Genomic DNA, 24,126 nt, shown 5'->3' with positions numbered 1-24,126 from the left:
TGGTCTAAATAAGTCCATGTGAATTAGCTCCAGCACCCTTGTGGTTGACATAAAAGCTTTTGTAGGATGAGTGTTTGCAACTTGCTTGCTGGCTTGAGATGCACTACAAAGTTTGTCCTTCTCGAATTTTATATCCTTCAACCCTCTCACAAATTCATTCTTTATAAGCTTCTTGAGTGAACTTATTCCAATATGAGCAAGTCTTCTATGCCATAGCCACCCAAGTGATGTTTTGGTGAATAGGCATGTCTTCAAGTTAGCATCTTCGGAGGTGAAATCCACTAGATATAGGTTGTTGTATCTAAATCCCTTGAATATCACTTGATCATCATCTTTCTTAGATACAACCACTTCCTTCTCGGTAAACAAGCATTGGAAGCCAAGATCACACAATTATCCAATGGATAGCAAGTTGAAGCTCAAAGAAGCAACGTATAGCACATTTGAGATAGAGTGATCATTTGATATTACCACTTTGCCCAATCCTTTCACTCTGCCCTTTGAATTATCTCTAAATGTAATTCTTTCTTGGCCATCTACTTCTTCATCTAGTGAGGTGAACATACGAGGACCACTGGTCATATGTTGTGTGCAACCACTATCAATTACCCAATGACTTTCATCGGTCTTATAATTCACCTACACACAAGAGATCAAGCTTGTTTAGGGACCCAAACTTGTTGAGGACCCTTGACTTTCTCAATAAGTGACTTTACAACCCAAATTTTTTTAGACCTATTCTTATTAGGAGGTCCTAAGAACATAACTATCATTTTTCCATTTGAGTCCTTTCTAAGCATGTAATGAGCATTAAAAGCAAAAGGTCTAACATGCTTGGGCAAGGGTTGTGGTGGTGGAGTTTGACACTCATGGGCAAAGTGACCTTTTTGTCCACACTCAAAACACCTCTTTGACTTTGGCTTTGACTTGTGTTGTTGTTGTTGAGCTTGAGCCTTCTTCTCTTGATTTGCCAAATATCCTATTCCACTTCTATCCATCTTCATGATGGTGTTCATAAGTAGCTCACTTTGAAGATGTTGTCCTCTTGTAAACTTGCTCAACCTAGTCTTGAGATGCTCTTTTTCTAGCTTGAGCTTCTTGTTCTCTTCTTTGAGCTCATCATGATTCTTTTCCTTCTTGAGTCTCTTGTTTTCTTCTTTGAGCTTCTCATTCTCAAGAATTAGATCACTATCATGGTCAAGGTTCTCTATCATGATGGTGTTGGTGGTTGATAGCTTCTCAAGATCTTTCTTTAGCTTCTCATTCTCATTCTTGATCTTGACATACTCATTATAGTCATCGAACTCAACCACTTGCTTGCCTTTGCTACTAGAACCTTGCTTAATGCTCTCAATAATCAAATCATCACATGATGTAGCTATATCAATCTTAACAACATCGTTAGTAGCATCATGTGGCTCATTGGATAAAAACTCATGAGAGATAACAAGATTATCATGATTAACCTTGAGATTTGTATATTCTTCTTTTAGCATTTTGTAGCTAGTGATGAGCTCATTATATATCCCCTCAAGTTTATCATGTTTTTCTTTAAGCTCTTTCTTAGAAGATTTGAGCTCCTTAAGTTTGGATAACATAGCATCATTTGCTTCTCTAAGCTCAACACTAGCATTTTTCGCTATGTCACATTTAGCTAAAAGAGAATCATTCTTAAGTTCTAGCTTTTTATTTTTAGCCCTTAACTTTCTAATGGTCTTAGTGTATTGATTTAGTAATTTAACAAGATCATCATATAAAGGTGATTCAAATTCATCATCATCACTATCACTATCATCATTGAAAGCATTTTCATCACCACTGCTTTCATCATCATTTGATACCTTTCGTTCACCCTTGGCCATAAGGCATAGGTGTGTAGAGGATGATAGCGGTGGTGCCGGTGAAGATGATGAAGAGTCAATCATAATAGCGGCCACCTTCTCGTTGTTACTATCATCATCGGATGAGCAACTTGATGAATCAATGTCCATGAGTTAATCACCGACGATGCATGCCTTGCCATTTTTCTTTGTGTGGAAGTCCTTCTTCTTATATGGCTTGTTTTTCTTCTTCTCATCTTCATCTTCATCACTTGAGTCATCTTTCTTGCCCTTATTCTTCTTCTTGTATTTATCTTTCTTAGGCTTGGGGCATTGATGTGCTAGATGACTAAGTTCTCCACAATTGTAGCAATCCATCTTAGAGATTGGCTTCCTTCTAGTGCTAGTGAAGAACTTCTTTTTCTTGCCATTAAACTTGACGCCATTCTTGTTGAGCTTCTTTAGCATCTTGGTGGTTCTTCTTACCATGAGAGCAAGACTTGCATCATCAATTTGATCATCACTTGAGCTCTCATACTCAATTCTTGCTTTGCCCTTCTCTTGGCTAGCCTTGAATGCCAAGTCCTTGTCTTTCTTCTTGGTAGAGGATAAGCCATCTTGTGGTGTGATGTGCATGTACATCTTATGAGCATTGATCTTTCCCAAGATTTAAGTTGGTGTAGCGATGAAAAGATCCCCTTGATGAAGCACGGTCACAATATGCCCATATTTATCAATGGAGAGGACACTCAAGATTTTTCTTACAATATCGGATGGTTGCATTTGAGTGAGTACATTTCATTAGCACTTTATTTCAGAAGCATCTCAAATAAATTAAGCTTTTTCATAACAAGATGATATCGTTCCTCATGCTCAATTTTAGTTCCCTCATGGAGCGCACAAATATCTGACCATAGTGCATGGGTGTTTTTGTGGTTCCTCACCCGATTAAACACATCTTTGCAAAGGCCTCTAAAGATGGTGTTTTCTAGCCTTTGCATTCCATTTTTCGTAATTCACTTCATTGCCTTGAAGGTGCATGGGATCCCTAGGTTTTGGGAAACCTTGAGAGGCGGCTCTAAGAATTCCAACATCTAGAGCTTCTAAATATGCCTCCATGTGGATTTTCCAATAAGAAAAATCATCTCCCTCAAAGATAGGAGGAGGTCCATCTCCGTGAGACATCTTTCTCTAGGCGGTTAAGCCTAAATACTTGAGCACGAGGCTCTGATACTAATTGAAAGATCAAGATGCCCAAGAGGGGGAGGGTGAATTGGGCTAATTATAAAATTCTTTGCAATAATTAAACCCTACACTTAGCCTACTTCACCCCGTGTGCCTAGAATGTAATTCTAATGATCTATCGCATAAAAGTTTAGCACCCTAAGCTCCAATCCTACTCTAGCATGGCAATTCTAAGAATGTAAAGACAAGAATTGAATTGCTCAAAAGTAAATGCTCAAAGTAAAGAGAGGAGAAGGAACGCAGCGATGTTTTACCGAGGCATCAGAGAGTCGCCACTCCCCACTAGTCCTTGTTGGAGCACCCGCGCAAGAGTGTAGCTCCCCTTGATTCGTGCAAGGATCAAGTGCTCTCTATGGGTTGATTCTTTGACACTCCGTCGCGGTGAATCACCCACAACCGCTCACAACTTGAGTTGGGTCATCCACAAGCTCCGCTGAATGATCACCAAACTCCCAATCACCACCAAGCCATCTAGGTGATGGCGATCACCAAGAGTAACAAGCAAGAACTCTCACTTAACCATAACAAGCCTAATGAGAAGGGTGGATGCACACTTGCTACTCTTTTTTTACTAATGAGGCCTTAATCTTGGATTCTCAAATCTCAATCACCTCACTAGGCTCTTGCTCTCCTTGGCACTCTCAAGGGTGTTTCTCAGCTGTTGAAATGGGCAAGAGTACTCCCTTAAATGAATAGAGAAAGTATTTATACCCCCTCATTCAAAACGAACCGTTATGTGCCTGAGTCAGCACTCTGTGGGGTGACCGGACGCTCCAATCGGTTCTTCCCGCCATAGAGCCATTAAGTGGTGATCGGACTCTAACATGAGTCCGGTCAGCACTGATCAGACGCGTCCGGTCACGAAAACTGCTCTCTAGCACCTTACTGATGTTGACCGGACTCTGGCCCCTAGCGTCCGGTCACTTTGCTGCTCAGCATCTGGTCAGTACCGAAACCTGACCTGCGTCCGATCAGCACTGACCGGACGCGTTCGATCAGGATTCTCCCTCTCTAGAACCTTATAGGAGTTGACCAGACTCTAGCACCCAGTGTCCGGTCACATTTCACTCAGCGTCCGATCGCAACCAGATGACTTCACCTTGGTCAAATGAACTGATCGGACTCTGCGCCAGCGTCCGATCACACCGGAACCAGCGTTCGGTCAATATTTGACCCTCCATTCACTTTTAACTTGCAATCATATGTGAATAAAGTTTTCTCTAATTGATCTTAGGGCTACTTTGGAGCTACCTAGTGCTAGATTTGACAAGTGTGCACCACACCTAACCCGCTTGACTCACCTAGGTCAAGCTACTAGTTCATACCCCCTTAATAGTACGGCCAAAGGAAAAACAAAGTCCTAAACTACTCTAAGTGTCTCTTCAACACCAAACGACACTTAGAACTAGTCCATCCTTAACCTTGTCGTCCATCCTTTGAAAACCAAAACGATTTCCATCGTAGGGGCATGACAACCATGATTGCCCAATTAATCGTCATTATCATGACCTAACTTAATTACTTCTGTAAAACACATGTTAGTCATAGTAATCACATATTGTCATTAATCACCAAAACCCAACTAGGGGCCTAGATGCTTTCAATGTGAACCAACCTTACTTCAATCACAACACTTAGAGAGAAGGTTAGTCCATAATGGTTTTATCAATTAGCCAAAACCAAACTAGGGTTTTCACTGGGCTAAAGTTTAGCCCTCACTTTTAGCCATCCTATTTCGATCCATGAGGGTTAAAAGGTGACTAAAAGAGGTGGGCTAAACTTTAGCCCCATGGATCCAAACAGGGCCTAACTTTTTTTTAATATAAACATATCGCTTTACCCATATGCCTAAGGTTTTGACTATTTTAACACACAAAAGAGTTTTGCGACCTAGATTTTAACCTTACTCTAGAGCGTTAGGAAGACTTAATTCTATTCATGAGATATCAAAGTGTCGATACTCTTCACTAGTCCTCGTTGAAGCACCTAGATCATTTTTTCTCGAGTAGAACAATATTCCTGGTTCACTGGTTGTTGTTCCGTGTATAGGACAAAAATATTTACATTTACTTGAAATTGTCACAAAGAAAAAACTATTTCTAATTCAAGAGAAAAGTGTTATAGCTTTACGAGAAAAAAAAGTTCAAGTTCTTGCAATTGCTCTAGGTTTATAGTGTAAATGGTTTCTAGCTTCAGAATTGTTCAACCTTAATAAAATGTGTAGAATTGTTCCATTTACTTATTTACAATATATTAAGTAAATATTATTATTGTTTTCTTGTTTGGAACCAGTATCCCACCTGCTATTGGAAGTGTCCCATGGAGAGAATAAACGGAATCAAGAAGATAAATAAAAGATAGAGAAATAAATAAATAAATAAGAAAACAATTTTGATTAAAAAAACGTGAAAAAGGAACGGCCCAAGAGAAGGAACGGCCCAAGAGAAGGCCCGTGCGGGTACGCTCCCCTGGGCCCAAGAACCCCGGACCGGGCTGTACGTCGCATGCCCCCATCACGGTTCACCCCGCGTGCGCTCTTTCTGCCTCTCTCTCTCTACCTCCCACCCCTCTCTCTTCTCCGACGACTGAGCGGGCTACAGCTGCCGACGGCGCCTACGCCGCCGCCCTACGCCTGGTGCCGAGGCCTTCGTCGGTATCTTCGCCGGCGACGAGCACCCACCAGGTATTCCCATCCCTTCTCTTCCCTTCCTGCTGTGCGAAACCGAGCACCCAAACCCTAACTTAAATCTATTTGGCTATTTGATGTCTACTAGCTTCGAATTTTTTGCAAAAATTATCGGTTGTACATGTCCCTTTACTGGGTCTGCCCTTGTGCTAGTACTAACAGTAAGCGCTACTAGCCGCTACTGTTTACAGTATTTCCTTCAATGAACACATGAAGAATAAATTGAGAAATAACATGGGGATCAACACTTGAACAATTGCTTTTTCCCATTTGTTGAGGGACAGTTCCTTTGCAAGCGAAGGATAGTGATAATAATCAGCCTTCCAAGCAATGGATCATGATGTTAAAATTAAATTGTAATTTCATTGGATATTTTGTTATTCCCATTATTTCACGCATGCCTGAACAATTTCAATCATTATCGATGTTGTGAACTTCTTTTTTCTTTTGAACTGAGCATTTTGTTTTGGCTTTGGAAATTGGGACACCGAATTGAGAGATCCTGGCTCCACCACTGGCACCTGCATCATGGAGACATGTCTGCAATTGTTCTATGTTTTATTGGATTGATGTTTGGATTTGTAGCACCTGAGTTCATTAGGTCTTTTCTTGAATTCAGTGTCTAAGATAATATCTCGATTCTTGAACAGTATTCTGAACTTCTTCAACTATCTGTTTTCCTGGGTGTTCTACTCTTTTACTTTGGGTATCCTATTTTCACAACATCCTGCTGCCTTGTTTTTGAGTGTGGGTCTGGGGTTCATGTCGGGGTGGTACTTTCACAACATTCTTTTTGCCTGTTGAACTTCTGCTGTTCACTGAGTAAAGGTGAAAGCACAGCTGGGCTCGTAGTTGTAGGGGCTCAGGAGATGGTGAAAGAAGCAGACCACGTGACAACTTAACAGAGTGCTAGAGGGAGCTATTGGCATCGGATACAGGTGCTATTTAGCAATGGGAAGAAAAATAATGATAGGTGGGTAAACCCAGCCAGGGGGAGTGGTATGCATGCTATTTGGCCTTTTTTCTTATCTGAGAGTGAACTGTTCTCAAACAGTCATATGATTGCTTTGTCAATTAGTTGATAGAATTGTGATAGATGGGATATAATTTCTCAGTTGCAAAGCAGTTTCTGGGCACGACGAGAGAGCTGTGCTCACAACTGTGATTGGGCTTCAATTCCTCTTTTTTTACTAACATATATCCATGTCTATAGCTTCATTCCTAACTTGAAAGGTTCTTTTTCAACACTGGATTTCATCTTGTGAGGTTGACCTGTAGAGATTGATTCCTTCATGGAACAATCCATGTTCAAACGAAGGTGTCCCATGTGTATCCATAGCCTTCCCTGTTTTGAGAATATCATATTTCTTCGTAGTATGTGCGCCCTTTATGATCCGTCACCTGTTCCTGGATAAGTAGGTTTTCTACCAACCAAATACAATCAACCTAGAATCAGCAGCTGAGAGTGGTGCACCCTGCTTTTGTCCTCTGCCCATGTTGTCACCTTATGAGCAGCCAAATTTCATGCTTCTTCCAGATCCTTCATGTCTCCTGAGTCCTGATTGAGCTTGTGAAGGTAGATATTGCCTAGTAGGGTTGATAATAGTACACTGGAGACCATAAGAAAAGGTAGACTGAAGCTATAACAGAGGTATACCATGGCAGATAATTTACAGTTTTCTTACTATTACAGTCTTGAAAACAAAGAATCAGTCAATGTTCAAGTGGAGCGAATGTTCGCAGTTCAATATGCTTCGCCCTGTGGTGCTGTATGGTACTTCAGCTGGATTTTACACCAACTCTGTTCACTGATAGCGCTACTGGCTCTTTTCCAACATTTCTTGAAAGCAGATCGCACTCACTGCTTCGTGCCTAGTTAGGCTTTGAAATACTAGGAACAAAGATCTTCCGGAATCAATGTTGTACTCAATCCTCCCTGGCTGGAGAGGGGGATCGTATTAAGCAGAGTATTCAGAGGCTAAGGTTAGTGGAAGCGTTGAAGAGAGATAGAAGGCATGGGGTCCTTTCATCTTTGTTGAGACTTTCACAATATACCAGTGGATAGTGCCATCCAAGGAGTAGGCCCATGAAAGGTCTGGCAACAAGCCAACAAAACATCTTGGTTCATAGGAACCAACGACCTCACCACTGCAAAGCGGAAGTCGAATGATTTGGATTCAGACAGGCTGTCTCGACAATAAGAAATCAAGAAGCCGAAGCAATCCAATCTGTTCGGGGCTTTGGGGAAACCAAAAACGTACTCTGTTTGCGTTTTTCATAGATGGATGATGTATATAGGAATGATATATATATTCCTTTACTTTGGATGTATATGTATCTTTTCTTAATCATCTCCCAGTTATCTCTTTTTTAGTCCACACTGTCCTATCTCTCTAAATTTCATCAAAGACAAACACTCACTCCTACTCCCTCCGTCCCTAATCAACTGTCGCTTTTGGTTTTGGTGCCACAAGTTTAACTGTATTTGTAAAAAATGCGTGCAACATTTGTATCTCCAAATAAAATTATTATGAAAATAGATTCGATGATCTATCTAATGATATTCATTTTGTACCATAAATATTAATGTTTTTTTATATATACTTAGTCAAAGTTTTTTCTCGGGAAGCGAAAACGACAGTTATTTTGGGACGGAGGGTGTACTTGTTTATAGAAAGATCTTTGTCAAGGACTTCACCTTAGACTGATGGAATAAAGCTAAGAAGTAGGCTGAATGGAAAAGGGAAGGTACAAGGGCTGTCATTGCTTGCAAGGGGATTGAACTTCCAAGAAGAACAAGCGATGAGCGCTTTATTGATCAAGTGCATATGTTTTCTTGCTCCTTTCTATACACAAATTCCTGACTGAACTTCAGTCCACAGTTTGATTTATCTTTCTGATGTCGGGGTTAACACATTCACCTTACATGTCTGAAGCACATGGATCTCATTCATTGAGATAACATTGCTGCACTAAGGTGCTCCACAGATGCTTTTTTATTTCTCTTTTGTTCTATGTACGTGGAGAAACATGAGGGGAAAGTGTTCTTTTTTTCAATTTTTAGGATATTAGGTCTAGAAGACTAGGGCCGTGTTTGGGACCGCTTTTAATCGGATTATCGAGCACTGGCCGCGAGAATCGTGCCAAATAGAGCATGGCTCAGGCAACACCATACAAGGCATGCGCCGCGAGTTTTGAACTGGCCACTCAATTCTGATACTGTGGCTGCGGTATGGCATGGCTGCCGCACTGCTACTGCAGATCCAAACACGGCCTAGGACTGTAGAAAATCAATTTTCTAAAAAAAAGATTAGTCCCGTTCTTTTAAGCATGTCATGTTCAATAACTGTTTTACAGCTTTGCATTTTAGCAGTCAGTCATCAATCATCTATGGCATCTTCCTTTCTTAATTCATGATGTTGATAACACAGGGCTATGTAAAGGGGGATGTCTCCTACAAAGAGAAGAGGAGGTGGTCGCCATGGTCATGGTCGTGGAAGAGCTGCTGTGGCAGAAAAAGATATGGATCATCTCGAAACCTCTGCACCTTCTTCACCAAGTACCTCTGACAGGGAAGATCAGCTTGTGTTGATTCCAAGACAATCCCCAGCTTGCTATGTAGGACCATCAGAAGTATCCTCCACGTTACTCAACCCTAAGATCAACCATCGTTCCGATGCGATTTTTGGTGATCAGGTTTGTTTAATGACATTGGTTTTTTCCATAGTTCATCATAAGTTTCATGATACATTTCCACTGAATCTGAACGTTGCAGGCAGTGGAGCAGTTGAAGTTACGTCATCACAAGCCTTTGAAATTTCATGAGAGATATCGGCCTTATCTGAGAGATGCAGGTTTGCTTGGGCTTGCACAAATTTGCCAGAAGATGCCTCAGTTGGACAAAGCATTGATTACTGCCCTTGTTGAGCGTTGGAGGCCAGAGACCCATAGCTTCCACTTGGCCTCTGGGGAGATAACTGTTACACTTCAAGATGTCGCAATGTTGTTTGCTCTTCCTATTGATGGTCGTCCGGTTTGTTCTACCACTGATCATGATTATGCGCAAGTGGTCCTTGATTGTTTAGGCCAGGATGCAAGGGGGCCAGCAATGCCTGGAAAGTCCTTCCTGCATTACAAATGGCTTAAGAAAAACTTTTATGAATTACCAGAGGAGGCGGATGATATGACAGTTGAAAGGCATGTTCGAGCATATATACTGAGCCTTTTATGCGGGGTACTCTTTCCAGATGGGACAGGAAGGATGAGTCTGATATATCTTCCTCTGATTGCTGATCTTTCACGTGTTAGCACATACAGCTGGGGTTCTGCAGTTCTAGCATTCCTGTACCGATCTCTTTGCTCAGTTGCCTCCTCCCACAATATCAAGAATATTGGCGGTTCATTGCTTCTCTTGCAGCTTTGGAGTTGGGAGCGCTTTCATGTTGGCAGACCATTGGTTAGGTCTCCTTTATGCACAGAGATAGGCATTGAACAGGACTTACCTCCAATCGGCTTCCGTTGGGTGGGGGCACGCACACAAAGTGAGAATGCTACTCGCTGCCTTAAGCAGTACAGAGATGAACTGAACCTTCAGCGAGTTGATCAGGTGAAGTGGGAACCCTACCTGCAGATAGAGCCCTCAACCTTACCCCCACTTTGTACAAGAGACGTGGACCTGTGGCTTACACAAGCTCCATTAATAAACTTCCCTATAGTTGAAATGTATTTGCCTGAGCGAGTGATGAGGCAATTCGGGCTTCGACAATGCATTCCACCACCTTTTCGGCCTACGCTACAGTCATTACATCGTATTAGTAGACGTGGCAAAGAACGAGAGAACTGGGAAGAAACACACCATGAGTATATCCAGGAATGGGAAGCACGACGACAGCGCATATTTCGAGATACAGAGCAATATGATCCATCATCTTATGAGGAGTATCTGCGCTGGTACTCAGGAGCAACACGGCGGTACCTTGTCCCAGCAACCAGTGATGACGTTGAAGCGGGACCTTCAGCTCCAACTGATGATTCCTTAGATCTTCAGTACCAAGCCAAGTCTCCAATAATCCGCAAAGCAGTAAAACACTAATCTCTTATTTAGTTCACATTCCTGGAAATAAATTTCATGCGCTGTTTAAGATTTGAGTACAGGCACAGCTTGTTCAATCAAATTACTATGCATATAGTGAACCAGTATTTAATTTGAAGTATTCCCTAACTGTTGTAGGTTGATAAACTGGAAGTTATGGTGAAGAAGGCCAAGAGAGCCATGACAACGACAGCTGATACAACCACTCAAGCCTTGGTTGCTGAGTTTCTGCATGGCTTTGAAGATGTCTTGCAAGATCTTGGTGAGATCCAGAATAATAGTGACTCAGCTGTTCCACCTTTTCATTCGGATACTAGTCCACATGTTGGTGCAGCTGCAAGTCAACAGGCACCTCAATTTTTGCTTGAAGCTCAAGAAAATATAGATACCAACCAAGAAGGGCAACAAGAGGAAGATGAAGAACTTAACACAGTGGAGCGCGCTTCATTTGCCCTGGAGCCTATGGAAGAGGAAAACGACTTCTCCAACAATGTGTTCCCTGAAAATCCTTCACTGGGTGTGGAGGAAAACTGTGATTCAGCTGCACCAGCCACTGAGATTTGTGATGCAGCCACTCCCATGACTGATTTGGTTGTTCCTCAATCGGATGAGGATCTCCATCAAGATCAACATCTAGAAGACCACGCTGAAATGGAGCAGACTATATTGATGGGGGAGCCTAAGTGTGAGGAGGGTGATGGTTCCAGCTTTGTGCTCCCACCAAGCCCTCCAGAACTGATGCTGGAGGAACAGGACGACCCAGGGTTAGTAGCTCTAGATACTGAATCATGTACCGTGCAGCAGAGCCTTGAAGTTGGAGAGGCTGGGGATCAGGAAAACCCTAGCACAGCTGAGCATGGCGTCATGATAGTGGAGCATACGGGTGAGGAAAACAACAATTGCAATGGCGTTTATTCTTCCTGCCCACCTTCATCTGCCATTGTTGATCCCATCCAAATCGAGCAGTGATTATCTGTGTTAGTTAATGTAGGGATTAGAAGCATTTTTTTTTAAGATTTGACATGAGATTGTTAGTTCTTTTGTTGCTGGTGGCATGGGGTTGATTCTGTAACTTGTTACAGTAAAATTGTTTGCCTCGTGCAGTTGTGCCGATGGCAGTTGTCTCTCTCAACTCTATCAAACCATCGCCTATGTTGCTCCAATTGCCATGCCTGTGATTTGTGACCGGCTTCTGTAACCTCGCCCGTTTAACGTATATTATTAATCCAAATGCCATGCGTGTAACTTCTGAATGGCTACAGTGGCAGTGACCGGCCTTGTGCAGGCTTTGCTGCTTCAAGCCATATCCAGTAATCCTCTCGATCGTGCTTTCTGCTGCCACATGCCCATGTGTCCCAAATCATGGTTGCCAGGGTGCCTTGAACAGGCATGTCAGCGTCCCTAAACTCCTACCACATGAACCCATATGTCAGATGCGCATTCACACATAATGGGTAAGACAATGACCCCATTTAATATGTTGAATGATTTGTTAAGAATATTGTGGGACCATCGACAAAAACTGTTTGGCCAAAAAGAAGAAGAAAAAGCGCCGAGCTACTAGTTCACAAACATTGACCAAACTGTTTGGCCATTTGGCCGCCTATGGATCGTAGCCTCATTGGTGTCTTATTCACCTGCCGACAAAGCCCTGAAAGCGAAACGCTTCTGCTCCGAGCCGGAGCGTTCCTATCAGCCGGAACTGCTTTGTCAGGTGTCAATTGTATGTATGGTTGACAGGCTGAACGCCGAGACAGAAAAATCCAGTGTAAACCAGCTCGCAAGGTGCTACTAGCCGAGGAGTACCATGTTGCAAGATTTCATGAAAACTCTTTAAAATATGGTCAAATTTAAGATGCTATGTGATCTGGAAAGAAGGCGTGACAAATTGCATGCAAAATTTCCTCTGTTGCTTTCCAACTTCTACCATCACAGTGAAAAACTTTTTTTTCACCTACTAGTATTTTTAGTACTAAAAAGATCTACCTTTTCTTTGTACAAACACTACCTAGTGAGTAGCGACTAGAGTGAAGCTACAAGGCTGTCGCACCGTGCCGGAGCGAAGGACAGCCTGTCGTTCTCGAGGTCGTACACGACGTGCGTGTTCTGCTGCTGGAAGTTGCCGATGACGGTCTGCTCCCCGGGCGCCGCGTCCAGCACGACGCACATGACGCGCGCACCGAGGTCCTCGAACACGTAGTTGCCGCGCGGCAGCTCCCAATCGGCGCCCTCCAGGTGCAGCGTCAACGACGGGACGGCGGGGCGGCGCCAGAGCGCCGTCACGGGGAGCGCGAAGCAGAGGTCGAGCACCGACCCCTCCACGCCGCTGGGCGGCAGCCCGACCTGCGCCGCGAACTCCGCCTTCACGGCCTCGTACACTTGCTCGGGGAGCGTCGTGATCGAGGCGCCCGAGTCGATGATCGTCGACCGGAACTTGGCCTCCGGGACCGGCAGCCGTGTCTTGCCCACGGATATGCCCTTGAGCGAGAGGAAGTAGAGCGACGGCTGCGAGGGGTTCTTGAGGAGCGGGGTGGTCCGGACCTCCCCGCTGAGGTGCGCGTGGCTGTAGAGCTCGGCCGGCTCGCCGCCGAGAGTGACGAGGCTGCTCTTGGACTCGAACATGGAGGTGAAGCAGTAGGAGAAGCTGGTGACGTTGAGCTGGGAGGGCAGCGACCACCTCCCCCTGCCGAAGCCGGCAATGCCGGTCTCGTTCGACTGGAACACGCCCTTGTTGAAGTGGCCGCAGCCGAAGGTCAGGCGCCGCGTGGGGAGGCTGTCGCCATCGCCATTGCCGCCGCCGTTGTCCCCGCCGAAGGTGAAGCGGTCGGTGGCGATCTCGCCGGCGGTGACCGACTTGTCGCCGTAGTGGTAGACGTAGGCGCAGCTCCGGTTGCTGCCCCAGCTCCGGCCGCCGCATGACGTGAACGGTAGCGCGCGGCACCGCGGCGCGCCGCAGGGGAGGGCGGCGTACGTGGAGGACGCCGCTGGGTCCAGGAGCGGGAGGCCCTGGTGGAAGCAGTCGCGGCAGGGCGCGCACTGCGTCCAGACGAGGTCGCTGCCGGTGTCGAGCGTCAGCGCCACGGGCCGCGGCGGCGTGCCGACCGCCAGGCGCACCAGGTACTCGTTCGTCACGATCCCGCCGCCGCCGGCGCCGAGCCCCACGCGCACGGCGGGTCGCTCGTCGTGCGAAGAGGCGGACAGGAGCCGGCGGCGCGCCCTGGCGCGGTGCGCCATTCGCCGCACGAGCTCGGGCGTCGCGAGGCCGCGGGCGGCGTCGGCGTGCGTGAGCAGCGCCGCCACGACGACGGCGCCGGAGGCAGGCACCGCGCGCACGGGGAGCGCGATCAGTAGTACCAGCAACACCACGAGCTGATTCTTCATGCTAGCTTGTAATGGGGTCGGTCACAGGAGGAGCTTTGCACTGGGATTACGCTGCATATTTATGCGTCCTGAAGCACGCGGCTCATGGCGATTAGAGACTACTGCTAGGAATTGGCATCGGATTAAGCACTGGATAAAGTAGTTTCAGAGGAGTGAGGAGGAGAAGCACTTGTTGGCAGAAGCCGGTGGCATTGTTTTTGTCAAAAGAAAAGAACATTGTATACGCCGTCGTTTTGGCATGTACTCCACTTTTACCCCGTTCGCCGGTCTGAAACTTGGCTGAAACTGGCTGAAAATACTGTTCCGGATGAATTGTTGTGAAAGAAAAACATTATTCCGATTGAAAAAAGAAGACGAATATGGGTCGAACAGAGCCTTTTCTTCAATATTTTGTACACTCGGCGCGACAAAGCAAGACGTAGGTGAGAACTGGTGAAGACACCCGGGGACGGCACCAGCGTGTATGTTTGACCCCTCCTCGACTGCCTAGTGTAAACACAGCAGAAGGCAGGATGGACATGCTCCCTCCAGTCCCAAATAAGTGCGCTTCTATCTTTTAAAATTTATGTCCAAGTAAGTGTATTTATAGGTATAGCCCAACTAGTTATAGTAGACCTTTTTACTCTCTCTACTTTCAAAATGCAATCATTATATGAAAAAAAAAAAGTGCAATGGCATGGTCGCGAAAAAAAATACAATCATCATATGCTGAAATTTTTTTATAGAGGTACCATACTAAATATGTAATTGATCTTACTTATTTTCTTCTTCTTTTTTGACGTAATGCGAACAATCTTATCGAGCTGCTGTGGAACACGAAATATGACATAGTAGTTTGTTTATTTTTTTTTCTAAAGGAAATGTATAAACCTGTCCTACATGACAGATCAGAACATCTTGGTTAGGTAACAGCAGATAATTTAGGATGAAGCTGAGCTATGCACAAACGGAGGTTACTTCATGAACCACAGCAAAATGTCTTCTCCGAGATGTAACCGTAGCACCAGAATTGTGGTGTCATGTACACAATCCACATGTTGTTTTCTTGTGAGCCGTAGATTTTACATACCAATTTGCAAGGCAGCGCAGTATCAATCCCACGATTATCTTGAATATATGGAGAGCATAAAATAGGTCAGAACTGGCCAAAGTAAAATCCAAAATATTCTTTCTCCAGATAAAAGGGCGCAGGAAGGAGGGTATCAATGTATCATATACCGGGGTCAATACACGAATTACAACACAAGCTGGGGCAAGGGGGATGAATGTTAGGTCCTTTCTGACGGTCATCAAGTTTGTCATTCAAAATCTGTAAAGAATATGGCCATTAATGGATGATATTCAAATTATAGTCAACTGAATTTCGATGCCACAAACTTTTAGTATGCTCAACCAATCAAAGCAGGGAAACTGTGCCCCAAGGCCAAGGAGGACCTGCTTGCAAAGATCTTCCAAAAACTCTGAATAAGTTATCTCATTAAATTTTGCAAAGAAAGAATGTTTGATAGCATCGATAAGTACTTCACACACACACACACACACAAAAAAAAAAACAATGACGCATTAAGAACAAAGTTGTCAAACCATGGACCCTCTGCTTCCAAGACATTTTGAGCAAGAACAAATAGCAGAAAGGCCGTGATGTGTGAAATCGCTCAATGATGTCATAGTATATACCAAATTATGAAGATTCTCTTCGCTAACACGCTGAAATACATTACTTTTTTATCTCAGCAAAATTGTTTGATACCAGTAGAGCCAATAATGCATTGCTGTGGGCAATAATACATGTTGACAGGGTGATCGCCTGAGCTAACAAGACAAATGAATGGGTAACAAATGCAACAACGGCTATCGCCTCTCTCGATCTTAATACAATGATACGCAAGTCTTTTACGTATTCCAGAAAGAAAGAAAAAAACAATGGTTATCGCCTCCAAAATGAACCGCATCAGCGAGATCCCAATAACACAATCGGTCGGTGCTGTGTTGAGCCTTGCTTTGTCTCAAAGTCATGACTTTTAATTCGTGCATCAACTGTTGCTTCAGTCGGGGGAGAAAAGGTTCGCACGATATCTACAGAAATGGCGTCTCATGGTTGTTTTGGGTTTCAACCCTGAAACGCACGACTCGATCCCAAAAGGAAACCCTGACGCTGACGGAGACCGGCAGCACTGGCACCTCACCCACTCCCTTTTTCCTTTTTTTGACAAAAACGTCCAGTAAACTGTTGTTTTCACCAACCGCCTGGCGGGGGAGGCGTCTTTGTCCGCACCGGCCGGAAATCATCGCATCCATGGGGGGCCGCCCGGCCGGGGTGCAGAGAGCAGAGTCAACCAGGGTGGGTAGGCGAGCTCCACCACCGGTACCAACGCTCTTCTCACCTCTCTGCAGATGGCTATTTTTCTTCCTCTAGGGATAACTAAGAGCCTCTTTGGCAGGCTCTTGCATGGGCTTCAGCTTCAGCTCTTGCAGAAGCTATGCCAAACGCCTGTTTTGGAAAGGGCTCCGCATGGGGAGCCAGTCAAGAGCCGGAGCAATTTTTTGCCTACGCAGGAGAAGTCTAAAAAACGAGCTTCGCGCGACTCCTTGCTGTGGGTTCACGTCGTCTAGTGCGAAGGAGGCATTTTGCCAAACGTTTTTCAGAACGACTCCAGCTCCTCCAGAGGAGCCAGAGCCGGAGCCATTTTCATAGGAGCCAGAGCCCTGCCAAACAGGCTCTAATTGTAGCCTGTAGTGATCAGAGTAGCTTTAGCTCCTGCAATCAGCGTGAGATGCAATCATGCAATCGGTTTTGAGGCAGGAAAGAATGGTGTGATAAGCTTTTCTTGTTAGGGAAGCGATTGGGTTTTTTACCTGCGTCTTATTTCGATGTCTTGCCTATCATGTGGTCGGGGCTCTGTGTGCGTCTTTTCTTTTTTTCCACGGAGAAAAAAGCTCTGGATTTTCTGTGCCATCTGAAACTGCAAAGAGATAAGTATTTTTAAGAGGCATAACATATTTAACAAAAAGAGAGAGAGGGAGAGAGGAATCTACTAGTAAGATTCTTGTTCTTCAGTGTCGGCCTTATGATAATGCAAGCCTCGTGGCTAGGCAATAGGCACACTGTCAAGATCACTTAACAGACACTCATAGTCGTCATAGCAACTTTGGGAGGTGTATATTAAGTCTTTTTATTAGTGTGGCTGATGGTCACCTCCCACTTAACAGCAAGCAAACAGATTAAGAGCTCATCTATCCCCTTGTTATTTCTCTGCGAGCTAGGAGGGTCAATGACACGTTGACAACCGTGCAAAAACACATATACTCTTGCACGTACGACCAACCAGACCAGTGTAGCGGCCACTGGTCAACAAACATGCACCTCGCTGCCCTCTTTTTTCTTTGTGAAAGCAGCCATAACAGAATTCAACAACCGTGTTATCCTGATCGAGCTGAGCTTTGTAGTCGCCGGTGCACTCGGTGACACCGACCGTGCGTTAGGCCGCGGCATCGGACAGCCAGCTGCGCGCCGAGGGCGACCGCCGACGACGTCGACGGCGTATAAAATGACCTGGAATCCTTATAATTTGCCGCCGGCGAGCGGGACAAGGAAGACGGTTAGTCAAATGCTCCGATCTAGCGGTGCTTGCGTGTTGACGTGCTGGAGCCGGTTAGTTGGTGTACGGTGCAAATGATTTGCTCGTGCTTTCGGACATCAGCAGCAGGAATATGTACGTACGCGTACGTACGTACTCCCCTGTATGTGCAGCTGAGACTTGAAATGGATGAGATACGGATCGTAACTTCGTGAGTTGATCAGGTATGTAGCTTGTTTCCGGTAGAGAGGTTACTGAATCTTTTTTAAAAAAGGTGCAGACCACTAGATAAAATGACAAAATTTTCTAAAAAAATAAAAAATGAAAAAATGACAAAAGACCACCATGATATGCTTGTGCTAACCAATCAATAATAAGTAATAACCGTATACCTAATCACGTGTAAAGATGATTGATCCGTGCCAACGACGACGTCCTACAGTCGCTCCTGGCGTGTGAGTGAGGGAGCGCCTCCCTCCCATTCCGTAGACAAAAGGATGTTGCAATAATACTTACCATGCATGTTAAAACAGTGTTATGGAGATTTAGCACTAAAAAGTACTATCAACTCATTAGTGTTGAGATAATTGTGAGTCGAGCCTCTATCTATAAAAAAAACTAAGCGCTGATTTTGAAAATCCCCAAAATCCAATATTAGACAACATCACACATTAAACTTTTAAAACCAAACAAAATGGGCAATGCTACGGTACTTTCTTTACTTAATAAGAGTTAATATCTCGAACAAATCTGAGTCATTGATTTTTTAGATTTTTAATTAATTAACTTAACTAGAAAAAGAAAAAAAAATCTTAAATGAGCAGGCCCGCGGCCTTCCTTGTTCGTGAGCAGTTCCATGCCATATGTCGCACCCTTCCTTTACGTGTGTATCCCGCCGCACCTTTCCTTTCTCTGGTTCTGTCATACATCTTTCTAAATTCTAATGGAGATATGCTTTCTTTTTTAAGAAAAGTTTTGATTCAATGTGACAAGAATTATTTGGGTGACAAACGTGGATTCTAGACGTAATTGTCCGTTGTTGTCAAAAGCATGTTACTAATTTCTATGTCACACGTTGCACGAACATTGGTGATCTAAAACATGTTACACACTCAGTGACGGAGGCGTGAATAATTTTCAGGTGTGGTGGGGTTTACAAGAACCAACATACCGCTTATATGACATATTGACGTATGTATTTCATGTATATTTACTGGTATATAATACATATATTTAGTATTTTGTACAGATTTTAGGTATGGCGGCTGCCAAATACCTGCCTTCGCCCCTGTACACACTACCACGTTACATGGTCGAGTGCGTATGTTATGCTAATACGATCAAAACTACATCACTTAATTGAGACGGTCTTTAAAATATGTTATACGTAACACGTTAGTTGTCACGAATATTAAAAACACGCTTAGCTCTCACATACGATGGGAAAAAAGTTACATGCTATTTAAATTATGTCATTTATGATGAATGGAAAGTTAGTGCTAGCACATGTCACGTACCTTAAACGGCCAAATAATCCAAATAATGCTAATCAAATTTGTTATATCATGTCATGTCCAAATTATGCTAATTAAATTAGCTATCATAATAAGTTCTATGCTAACCAATTATGTCATGTCCAAAGTTGCTAAATAAAAAGATTTAACTATCGAATAAATCATACATGCATCAATTAGATTAAAAAGAGATTTTTTATATTAGAACTTTTCCTCATATGTCCTATTTTACAAAATTTAAAATTAAATAAATATATATTTCATATATTGCCTCCTACAAAATAATAGAGCATCGTAACCATTCGATCTAATTAAATAAATGACTCATAGTTATTTGACCATTTAAATGTTGTTTCTTAGATGGTTTTGTTGAGGTGGCATTGGCTTACATGTAAGGTGGCCGCCTTTTTATATAAAAGAATCATAACTTTTTTTGAACTTTTTTTATATAAAGTAGAATGAATGTGAACTTCATATAAAAGTTATAGATGTGGAAGCGATCTACAACTTCATAGTTTGCAATTTTTTTATTTAAGATCTTACAAAGGCCCGAATATTCGTTTTCACTTATTAGATTTTGAAATTGATTTTTTTTCAAACGATCTCATGTTGACATTATCTATAATTGAGTTGTAGCTACTAGGCCATCAGGAACATGGACCTTGCCACCTCTATCTCGTACTACTGCCTTCAGACCCTTGCCTTGAAGGATGGATCCTGAATTTGGGGGTGGCTTCTTCATACACAAAATCTGCTGATAGCAGAATCATACCAGAAGTTTCACCAGAAACTGATGAAGAGAGGCTACTGCAATCTTCATTCAGGTTCCACCTGGCCCCAATGAGGCCTCTTCCCCGTTCAATACAAATACAGCCAACAATAGTCTACACAGGAATCCACATCCGCAAGGACAATGTCAGAGAAAGAATGAAAATGAGGAGCAAATGGCATGGTTGATTAATCACGGGCGCTTGCGAGGCGTTCCCAGCAGGCCCATTTGAAGGAGAAATGCCGGAACCTCCTGGGATGGCACCACCAGCGTCTCCAGGTCCTGGTGCAGGTGATGGAGAATAAGACCCATGGTTTGCCACAGTTGGCACCGCCGTGAGTGGAGGGAATTGATGTGGTCCTGTATTCATCAAAGTGATTGAAACAACAGACACCAGCAAAGATCAGAACAGAGGAATTCATGATGCATAGCAGTGGGCAAACGAAACAACAGCATCTACTCTATGAAACAAACTTCTGTCGGTACATTTCCTACTGTTTGCTATACTGAAATACATTTAAAACAAAGTGAAAGCTTCACCAATCTAGACATCATGTTATTTGGTTAATGCCTTAATCCACATTTTATAATGTCAATGACGTTCCAGAAGCATTGTCTGAATAAGCAATGGTATATTTTCACTCTTCTCCTTTTCCTTTGACATAAAAAAGTGTGATCAGGTGAAAAATGCCAATTATCTAAAATGCAGCTTCCTCACATGTTGCACTTGATAATTTAGTAAATAACTATCACTTCATTTATTTAAAAGGGGTTGCTTTGGTACTTCGTACTACCTCAAATAAAGAAGTATACAGAACTTTAAAGCAAGGTACATAGTGTTAGGCAGGCGTAATCTGATACTAACTAAAACAAGATTGAGGGCAACCTACCGATATAAAAAAAGGAAATGCCATCTTAGATTGGACACAGGGAGATCAAAACTATGTTCGATTTAAATCCAAACCAAGGGGCTAGATTAATATTCTGGGACAAGAATATCTTTCTTTACACTTGAAATCACACATCAGGTTCATCCTTTATTCTATCTTCTAAAAAGGAGGTGCGCACCTAAAAAATCTTATAGGTTGTGACTAGACAATACATTTACTATTTTACTGATGGACGTTTCAAAAGTGCTGCTCTGGACAAGTCAATGATGATGTTCAAAAGGAACTTTGAACAAAGGAGTGAAGGACTGAAATTTACTGCATGGGCACTTCAGTAGCTAAATATGAAGCAGACTACAAGTGAAGATTGCACAAGTACCTGGACACATGGGTTGAAGACCTGAGGATAGCCTGCACATGCATTGTAAGATGTGATCATCTTTGAGTTTCATAGTTTAGATAGAGTAAAAACAAAATTATTTGGGATTTTTTGCTTACGATGTTGCGATGGTTCCATTGACATAGCCAGCATAGTTGCAAGACGAGATACCGCAGCCACCAGTGGTGGGTTGTGCAGTCACATTACCAAGAATTAGGTTGCTATTAGAGCATTGCATACTTGAACATGATGCTGTCAGTGAAGCCGGTGTGCAATACAAACTGTAAGGAAATGAGGGTGTTATAGTCCGAAACAAATAAAAGGCAAGAAATCTACATTGAACAAAAGGGAGTATAAGTTTACTTGAGATCTGCTGGCCCGCAACTGCACTCCACACAGTTCCCAGCAGTCAGTGCATAGGTTCCATTTGCCACAAGCAATCCATAGTCCGAAGCAGAATTAGGAAATGCTGAGGCGCAAGCTAATGAAAGAAACAAATGGTTGTCATTAGAAAGAAAGTACTGATCAGCAGAGGTCGGCAAAATTAGAAAGTATCCTTCTCAACTATCATTATTGAATCAATCAGCAAAAAGAAAGGTATGCCTCCAAGAAAATGAAAGACCTACCACTGCACATTTTTATAAGTTATCTTTAGTTAATGCACTGAATAATTAATCACTCAAAGCAGCCCTTGCTAAAATTCATAAATCATAGGCCCTGTTTGGTACAGCTTATGAGCTGCTTATGGCTAAGGCCTTATTTAGTTCCTCCCCCTAAAGTTTACTCCCTATCACATCGGATGTTTAGACACACGCATGGAGTATTAAATATAAACTAAAAAATAACTAATTGCACAGATTACGACTAATTTGCGAGACGAATTTTTTAAGCCTAATTAACCCACGATTTGACAATGTGATGCTACAGTAACCATATGCTAATGACGTTTAATTAGACTTAATAAATTCGTCTCGCAGATTACTGACAGATTCTGTAATTTGTTTTTTTATTAGTATCCGAACACCCCATGCGACACCCCCATGTGACACCCGATGTGACATCACTAAACTTTACCCCTGGATTTAAACACCACCTAAAATAAGCTGAAATCAACAGCCAAACGGCGTGCTTTTTGCAGCTTATTCCGGACGCCCTTATTTCCACCAGCTTATTTTGACCGTGTTTTTACTCTTATTTGTGCAGCTTATCTAGGAAAGATAAAAAAGCAAATAAAATTGCTCACATGTACCACACAAACACAGAAAAGTAATCTTCCACAACCTAACCACTGCAAGCGTGGCTTGTCCCAAGCCCCAACCGTAGATCAGTTTTTTGCAGTGGTACTTTAATTTTAAAGTTTAAAAAGCCATCACTGCATTCTGCGTTTGTAAAATCCAAAGGCTGGCAATTCCTTATAACAAGTTAAAAAGGGCCTAAAGGAACTATGTAACATTAAATTGGGCCTTTACAGAACTACCCCTTTAGACTTTCACAACGGTACACCTGTCACCGGTCAACCAATATTTCAGGTTATTTCCCCTGACCTACGGTTATTGACAATCATAAGCATAGAAATGATGGGTGGTTATTGGCAAACTAGATCCCTACAGAACTTGAAACAACATATGTTTTCAACCATTGTTTAGTCAATTTAATGGGGAAGTGATGGAATGTTGCCAAGTTATGGATCTGCAATGGCCATGGCAGTTTATTCCAATCTTGTTGCATACTGCGGTCCAATGAGTGAATTTGTTTACCAGCCAATGGTATGGCAAGGATGTCGCCTGGTGCGACAATGGGGCTCCCCATGGCGTTCACATTGCTGATATCAGTGACGGTGGTTGTGTGGCTGGCGGCGATGGATTCCACGGTGTCCCCGACCTGCACGACATAGGAGAGGTACACAGCGGGGAGGTTGTTGTCGGTGGAGTTGAAGCAGACGCAGGGGAGCGGGATGACGAGCTTCTGGCCGGGGTTGAGCGGCGCGTCGGGGTCCTCGGCGGCGAGCCCGTTGGCGGTGCGGATCTGGTCGGCGGTGGGGAGGCCGGCGAAGACGACCTCGGCGATGGAGCCGAGCGTGTCGGAAGGCCGCGCGGCGTAGCGAACGGCGACGGACTTGCGGACGCCGTCGGCGCAGGCGCAGCGGGTGGGCACGCGGAGGGGCGTCCCCTTGGGGAGGATGCGGTTGGCGGCGCCTGGAGAGGCGAAGTCGAGCGCGTTGGCAGCCAGCACCGCGGCCGGGTCGGCGCCGAAGAGCGCCGCCACCTCGGATACCTTCATGTCCGCGTAGAGCGTGTAGCCCAGCAGAGCCGGGCACGCGTCCGCGCCAGCGCACGGCTCGATCGTCGTCTTCGCCGTCGCGCCGCGGAACGCCGCCACCGCCGCAAGGAACAGCAGCAGCGCAGTCGCCGCCGTCGGCATTTGGGCCCGAGGGTTTAGGGTTTGGGCTTGAACAGTAGTAGGGGGAGGCACCGAGGCAGTCTGGCAGAGGGGCGAGGTGAGCTCGCCGGCTGAGCTTGCAGCTCTGAGCTGTGAGCTCTGTTACTCTGTACTCTGCTAGTGTGAACACGGGTGCGAACTGTGTGGAGGGTTGGTGAAGTGTGTGAATGCTAGACGCACACGGAGGTGTCTTAACTGTCAATGACAGGTGGGGTTAGTGAAAATACGGCCCACACGTCAGTGAGATACTGGCTAGTTTGGTCAACATGCAAGGACGGGGACACTTCTTCTCAGGGAGACGTTGAGCTCGGCTTGAAATACGTGGCCTGTGAGGGA

At 44.1% G+C, this 24,126-nt stretch overlaps 3 protein-coding genes and 1 pseudogene across 3 annotated transcripts; 1 reads left to right on the top strand and 3 right to left on the bottom strand.

The window, feature by feature from the left end:
• Positions 1-5,605: 5,605 nt before the first annotated feature.
• LOC136520626 (serine/threonine-protein phosphatase 7 long form homolog) lies at positions 5,606-12,028 on the top strand. The gene is made up of 4 exons (XM_066514201.1): positions 5,606-5,748; positions 9,183-9,447; positions 9,527-10,831; positions 10,982-12,028. The coding sequence occupies exons 2-4, from the start codon at positions 9,199-9,201 to the stop codon at positions 11,810-11,812; spliced, it is 2,385 nt and encodes a 794-aa protein (XP_066370298.1). The 5' UTR covers positions 5,606-5,748; positions 9,183-9,198; the 3' UTR covers positions 11,813-12,028.
• An 829-nt stretch (positions 12,029-12,857) lies between these two features.
• Positions 12,858-14,306, bottom strand: LOC136520688 (aspartic proteinase nepenthesin-1-like). The gene has a single exon (XM_066514320.1). The coding sequence runs from the start codon at positions 14,222-14,224 to the stop codon at positions 12,866-12,868; it is 1,359 nt and encodes a 452-aa protein (XP_066370417.1). The 5' UTR covers positions 14,225-14,306; the 3' UTR covers positions 12,858-12,865.
• An 871-nt stretch (positions 14,307-15,177) lies between these two features.
• Positions 15,178-16,522, bottom strand: LOC136523642 (protein POLLEN DEFECTIVE IN GUIDANCE 1-like; annotated as a pseudogene).
• Positions 16,523-20,107: 3,585 nt separating this feature from the next.
• Positions 20,108-23,909, bottom strand: LOC136520689 (lysM domain-containing GPI-anchored protein LYP6-like). Its single transcript, XM_066514321.1, has 5 exons — positions 23,109-23,909; positions 21,715-21,832; positions 21,471-21,632; positions 21,352-21,383; positions 20,108-20,445 (listed from the first exon to the last, which is right to left on the bottom strand). The coding sequence occupies exons 1-5, from the start codon at positions 23,770-23,772 to the stop codon at positions 20,201-20,203; spliced, it is 1,221 nt and encodes a 406-aa protein (XP_066370418.1). The 5' UTR covers positions 23,773-23,909; the 3' UTR covers positions 20,108-20,200.
• Positions 23,910-24,126: the final 217 nt, after the last annotated feature.

This window comes from Miscanthus floridulus, chromosome 18 (assembly GCF_019320115.1).
Source record: "Miscanthus floridulus cultivar M001 chromosome 18, ASM1932011v1, whole genome shotgun sequence".
NCBI lineage: Eukaryota > Viridiplantae > Streptophyta > Magnoliopsida > Poales > Poaceae > Miscanthus > Miscanthus floridulus.
This window is presented reverse-complemented; position numbering and strand designations above follow the sequence as displayed.